At 36.0% G+C, this 6,957-nt stretch overlaps 1 protein-coding gene across 1 annotated transcript in view; it reads left to right on the forward strand.

Moving 5' to 3' along the window:
* CDK17 (cyclin dependent kinase 17) overlaps positions 1-6,957 on the forward strand; it is a 110,392-nt gene that overhangs the window by 100,171 nt on the left and 3,264 nt on the right. The window contains exons 13-16 of the mRNA XM_003405273.4: positions 96-201; positions 2,172-2,214; positions 4,865-4,955; positions 6,419-6,496. Coding sequence (XP_003405321.1) covers positions 96-201; positions 2,172-2,214; positions 4,865-4,955; positions 6,419-6,496 — 318 coding nt within the window. The remainder of the gene's footprint in view (positions 1-95; positions 202-2,171; positions 2,215-4,864; positions 4,956-6,418; positions 6,497-6,957) is intronic.

The following is a 6,957-nucleotide window of genomic DNA, read 5'->3' on the forward strand; positions in this document are numbered from 1 at the left end:
TATTTATATATATATATGTGCGTATATAAAATTTATGTGTATATAAATTCTTATACATATCTATAAATACATCAATTGTTTGTTTTTGAATTCAGGAACTCCATCTCAGGAAACTTGGCCGGGTGTTTCTTCAAATGATGAGTTCAAGAACTACAACTTTCCAAAATATAAACCACAGCCTCTAATTAACCATGCACCTAGGTATTTTTTTTTTTTTTCGATTTAAGTGAAAGAGGGGAAACCTACATAGTTCTTTTCAGTATCTTGAAGCATTAGCCCAAGTAGGGTTCAGAAAAAAAATAATAATAATAACACACACACACACAATTCTCAAATATCTTAGGATGCTAATCTAATTGAAAGTCCTTCCTATATCAGATTAGTTTTGTAATTCAGCGATCATGAATCACCAAAGTGTGAAAATAGAATTAGCTGTAAATAAAATGAATATAAATTTATATTTTAGAATTCCAGAGTTTATGTAGATATTCTTCCCAGAAAGAAGACATGGATTGATGCTTTATTCAACATCATGAAGACCGTGATGAAATTTCTGGTTTGCTTTTTACAGAATTATTCTATTTTGGCTTAAAAAACCTAAGGAAGTGTTATAAGTAAAATCATGACCCCGACACAAGATGACCCATTAGTATTTTGGTCAGTGTTAATGACATAATTTGTATTTGAAGGATATAAACTCTTTCTCACTCCTCCGCGAAATTTAGTCTCCTAAATATTAGCCATTACTATTAATCAGTTAACGTTTCTTCTGATATCTACCCTCAGGTGGACCCCCTCTTAGCATTTGAGTCAGAACATTTTTACTTATGGAATGTAGTACATTTTCAGTAAGTGGCATAGAAGGACTTAACACTTTTGACTACATTTTTCCATCTTCCCTTTAAAAAAAAATTAAGAAGGCACTAAGATACCTAATAGGGCTATGCTATGTTTTAATCAGAAGCCATACACATTGCTCACAACGTAACACATTCAGTCTACATTGGCTTATTCTTGAACTAAAGAAGAACAGAAAACAGTTCTGACACCAAAAATATTTTTAAATTATTTGTGTGAATTGATGGTCTTACTGTTACTATAGCAACTAATATCATTCTAACCAGAGTTCTGTAGGAAGACTATGCGCTGGGCTTTTTTTGTGTGTCTCCCCCAAGTAACATAAATCCTATTTTTGTCATTTTATGTATTTCTTGCTGTTTGTAACATTCAGTGTAGAAGGTTGAAACTCTTCTTTGAAGCAGATTCTCTACGACCTTAGCACCTGGCTTGTCTGTACCAGGGAGCTCTAGAAGTGTGCCAGAAGGGCAAACTGCAGAGGATTAGGAGACTGTGAAGAGTTATATGGGCTGCAGCATCTACAGGACCCACTGAGCATACTCGGGGAAAATATTTCATTATTCATCATTGTACTTTTGCCAGAAAGGTAGTTCGAGGTAGAATGTATGATTTCTGATCAAGAGATTATCTCATTAAAATATTCCCTAACCCCAGTATTCCATATGAATGTTAATTTTATCACTGTAATTATCTGTCTTTACTGGCTGTATTGTTGGTTTTGTAACCCTTGCTAGTTAAGTTTTATGAAGTTATTGTGGCATATTTAAACTGAGCTTTATGCCTTCTAGTATACAATCCTGGGTAGACCACCCTGTAAAAATTTGTACTTATCTTTAAGCACAGTGATACCTTTTTGGATCACTTGTCTCTCTGTTTTCACCTATACAGTAGGTATAATAGGAAAAGAAAGCCTCTGTGCTCTTGCTTTCAGTGGAACACTATGAAAATATTCAATTTACTTAAACTTCCCTATTTTAAAGGGTTACTTTGTTTTGAGACAGAATGGTGATTTAAAAAAAAAAAATCTGTAGTTTTAGTGATCTAATTTGCTCTTGAATATTGAAAACTTGAATTGAAGCCCAGTTGTTTATGGTTTCTTCTTAAACAAGTAGCAAGGTAAGTTTTTTTTTTAATGTTAAAACAAAGCCAAGTCTATTTGAAAGCAACAAGAATGGCTATTTTAGGGCACTTAAATTTAGCAGATCGAAATACTTGGAAAATAGTTTATCTAAAAGATTTCTATTAAAAAAAAAAGATTTCTATTAGCTAAGATAAAAGGGAATGAATTGTCACTTGTTTTTCATTGTTTCTAGGTTAGACTCTGAAGGAATTGAGTTGATAACAAAATTTCTTCAGGTAAGTTGCATCTTGTTTTGTAATTGTTAGATGGGCGGTTAACTTCTCTAAACTTTAGTTTTCTTATCTGTGAAACAGGGTCAGTAATACCTCCCTCATAAATTTGTTGTGACAATTAAATAATAATATTTATGGTAGTATCTAGCATACTTAAGGCACATGCTTAAGTGAAAAAATATTATGATTTTTCTTAATGTTTATTATGACTTAGAACAGTCTGAGGTAGTCAGCTTCTTGTATTGACCAGCTCTGTCAAGGCCATGTTCTCTGAAATTCATGTTCTGTATCTTTTCCATAAAAAAAAAAAAAAAAAAAGACAACAACAAACCCACTGCCATTGAGTGGATTCTGGCTCATAGCAATCCTATAGGGTTTCCAAGACTAATCTTTACGGAAGCAGAAATCTTTCTCCTGCGGAGCTGCTCGTGGGTTTAAACTGCTGACCTTTTGGTTAGCAGCTGAATGCTTAACCACTGTACCACCAGGGCTCTTTTCTATATACTTACTGTGTTACAGGCAGCTGCACCTCTAAGTACCATTCGTATCTTCATTCAAATCAAGAAGAAGAGGGGAGGGTAAGGGCGGTGTCAGTCACATCGGTCCTTTTTTATCTGCAAGGCTTCTCCCTAAGCCTCACTGACTAGAACATAATTATAAGAGAGTATAGGAATTGGGGATCAGGATTGTCCTAATTAGCCTATTCTTAGAATAGCCATGATTCATGATCAGCGTGTTAGAGTTGGAAGCATTTGTTGTTGTTGTTAGTTGCCGTCGAGTCAATTTTGACTCATGACGGCCGTGTGTAGTCAGTCTTTCCTGTAATTAGATCAGAATTTTTTGAAGGGAGCTGTATGTTTTATTTGCTTATGTTTTAATTTATTCCTTATAACGCTGAGCACATGGCTACCACTCTGTAAGAAATCAGTGGTACTTAGGAATAGTCATTAATCTTATTGGAACTAAGCTGGAAAATGCCATTGGATGATAGACGTTGTCATTATGTCCATTCTAGCTTTATTCAGAGTTATTAATAAAAGTAATTTCTGGCAAAATGTAATGAAGCAGAGTAGAGCTGCCCCATAGAATTTTCAGGGCTATGTGATCTTTCAAAAGCAGATCACCAGGCCTGTCTCCTGGGAACCTCTGGGTGAGTTTGAACCACCAACCTTTTGGCTCGTAGCCAAGCACTTAACCACTTGCACCACCCAGAGAAGCATTTACAACTTGAAAAATCTAGATTGTATCATCATGGAAAAAGAGGGAAATGGATATTGGATAGGTAGTTCACATCTGCTGTGAAGGTATTAAGGAGCCCTGGTGGTGCAATGGTTAAGTGCTGGGCAGCTAACTGAAAGATCAGTGGTTCAAACCCACCAGTGGTTCTGTGGGGAAAAAGACCTAGTGATCTGCTCCCATAAAGATTACAGCCTAAGAAACCCTGTGGGGCAGTTCTACACTGTAACATAGGGTTGCTGTTGTTGTTAAGTGCTGTCAAGTTGGTTCCAACTCACAGCAGCCCTGTGTACAAGAGACTGTACAAGACACTGCTCGGTCCTCACAGGGTTGTTGTGAGTCACAATAGACTCAACAGCGCACAACAAGAGCAACAACATAAAGGTTTTGGGTATATTTCCACCAATCCTTTGGTTTACTTGAGAAAAGAACCACCAAAGATCATATATTTTAATTTTTCATCACTTCAGAAAATATAAGGAATCTAAAACAAAAATCCTCCCAACTAGACCAATGAGCAACATCATGATAAACGGAGAAAAAATTGAAGTTGTCAAGGATTTCATTTTACATGGATCCACAATCAATAGCCATGGAGCAGCAGTCAAAAAATCAAAAGACACATTGCAGTGGGTAAATCTGCTGCAGAGGACCTCTTTAAAGTGATGAAGAGCAAAGATGTCACCTTGAAGACTAAGGTTCGCCTGACCCAAGCGTGGTATTTTCAATTGCATCATATGTATATGAAAGCCAGACAATGAATAAGGAAGGCTGAAGAGTTGATGCCTTTAAATTGTGGTGTTGGCGAAGAATATTGAATATATCATGGACTGCCAGAAGAATGAATAAACCTGTCTTGGAAGAAGTATAACCAGAATGCTCCTTAGAAGCAAGGATGGCGAGACTGCGTCTTACATACTTCGGACATGTTGTCAGGAGGGATCAGTCTCTGGAGAAGGACATCATGCTTAGCAAAGTACAGGGTCAGCGGAAAAGAGGAGGACCCTCAACGAGGTGGATTGACACAGTGGCTGCAACAATGGGCTTAAGCATAACAATGATTGTAAGGATGGCACAGTGCCAGGCAGTGTTTCTTTCTGTTGTGCATAGGGTCGCTATGAGTTGGAGCCGACTCGATGGCACCTAACAGCAACCTAACCTAACAAGGAATTTGAAATTTAGTTAAGATTCAGCATTAACTTGGAAATTTGAAAAATATAATTATTGATCCTTAATCTCAGTGGCAACTCAAGTTAGAGTGTATCTGGGGTACTCCAAATTGGTGCTTGAAAAGTAGTCATCACATTAAGTAATCAAGATTAAAAAACACTAGTTCTGGATGCCAATTTGACCTTTTTTCTCCTCTTTACTCTAATTAGAGAAAAAATTGATGAAGCAATTCTTTGTATTTTTGCAGTATGAATCTAAGAAAAGGGTTTCAGCAGAAGAGGCCATGAAACATGTGTATTTTCGAAGTCTGGGACCAAGAATACATGCTCTATCTGAAAGTAAGACATTCTAAAGGTTTTTTTTTGTTTTTTTTTTTTAACTTTCTTTCACTTTATTTTCAATTATCCAGGGCTGCAGAATGGGGTGGATTAGGGAAATTCTAGTCTTTTCTGTAATTCAAAAAAAAAAAAAAAAACCATTGCTGTCAAATTGATTCTGACTCATAGCAACTGTATAGGACAGAGTAGAACTGCCTCATAGAGTTTTCAAGGAGCGCCTGGTGGATTCGAACTGCCGACCTTTCTGTTAGCAGACGTAGCTCTTAACCAGTATGCTAATTAGATCAGAATTTTTTTAATGGAGGTGTATGCTTAACACCAAACACATTGCTACTACTTTGTAAGAAATCAGTAGTACTTAGGAATAGTCATTCATCTTATTGGAACATCTGGTGATAAATATTGTCATTATGCCCATTCTAGCTTTGATTCAGAGTTGTTAATATAAGTGGGTTTTTGGTAAAGTATATTGCAAAGTTTTTTTGTTTTTTTTTTTATATTGCAGGACAACCAAAACATAAGATTTTTTTTTTTTTTTTTGTCCATATAACTATCCTGTCTAAGATATAAAGATTTTCCTTTACTGTGGTCACTCTGACTTTATTATCCCCATGATGGTGGCAAGAATATTGTCAGTCACTAACATAGCAGATTTCCCATGCCAAAGGTGACTGATTTTACTCATGGCATTTCTTTTTTAATCATTATTACCTCAGAACTTATTTTAAAATAGACTGTGGTTGGCTGGGAGGTTAGGGTACTATTTGGGAGCTGCGCTGCCCAAAGCTTCCATTAATTTCCCATTCTAATTTACTGGACGATATTGATTCATCAAGGTTTATGTAGCAATCAGTAACAAAGCTAATTGGAAATAAAAAATCCTTTAGACTTTCACTTAGAATTTACTGGGTATTTTTTTAATGAAACACTACCTCTCAGAGAGAAATTGGAAATGAGAGAGATGAATTATACATGTCTTTAAAATGATATTTACATTTCATTTTTTATTTCAAGTTTCATAGTTTGAGCTAGGCAGTTATGGTTATATTAATGTATTCCTGTTTCTCTCTAAAAATCTGAAGATAGTTTGAGAGCCTGATAGTTTCATCCCATGATAAGGAGACAGAGATAGAGGACAGAGTGTGTAAGAACCGAGTAATACATTTTGATTAATTTCCCAATCCCAGTCAATCCTGGGACAGACAAATACATTTGAGCATGTTTTAAAGTAGACTAGGGGAAAGAAAGGTTCTAAAGGTGGATTATTTTCTTTGGTTTTCTTGTTAAAACATTGAGACAAAAAGGAAAAATTAAACAGGGCTGTAAGATTATACATGTAGTATAAGTGTTTCATATTGAATCAGTATATATACTTTTGGGGAAAAAATTTTGTCTACAGATTGATTATATTTGTTTTAATGATATTAGACCTTCACCTGAGAATTTTTGTCTACACATTTTAGGTGTTTCAATATTCAGTTTGAAAGAAATTCAGTTGCAAAAGGACCCGGGTTTTCGAAATTCTTCTTATCCAGAGACAGGTGTGTTTGTCATAAACCATTTCACGTGTCGATCATGAATTTTTGCATGGAACCAAGCTTTTGGTTCATAAATTGATCAGTAAAATTATTGATGTAAAAACCAATGTACAGTGCATTCCACAGCTGTGTCTATGTTTAGCATTGCACGTACTCACTTTTCCTGTATGATGTGGGCAGCTCAGTAAATCTTCAGAGAGAAATCTGACTCAGTCAAGTCAGGGATCCTGAAAGCTGCAGATGGCACAAAGACCTTTTACAAGTGACCTGGCTTGATCAATGAACACGCCATTCCTGGTACCTGAGGCAGAAGACACATCTTGTGCTTCCCTAGTCATCAGGTTCATCACTTTGAAGCATAGAAGCTGTAGACTGACCCATCAACAAAAGGGTCATTTAAGGCAGTGCTGATAACTCTTACCATGGAATATTAGCTTTTGCTGGTGGGAACATTAGCTTCCTAG

Source organism: Loxodonta africana, chromosome 4 (genome assembly GCF_030014295.1).
Source record: "Loxodonta africana isolate mLoxAfr1 chromosome 4, mLoxAfr1.hap2, whole genome shotgun sequence".
Lineage (NCBI taxonomy): Eukaryota > Metazoa > Chordata > Mammalia > Proboscidea > Elephantidae > Loxodonta > Loxodonta africana.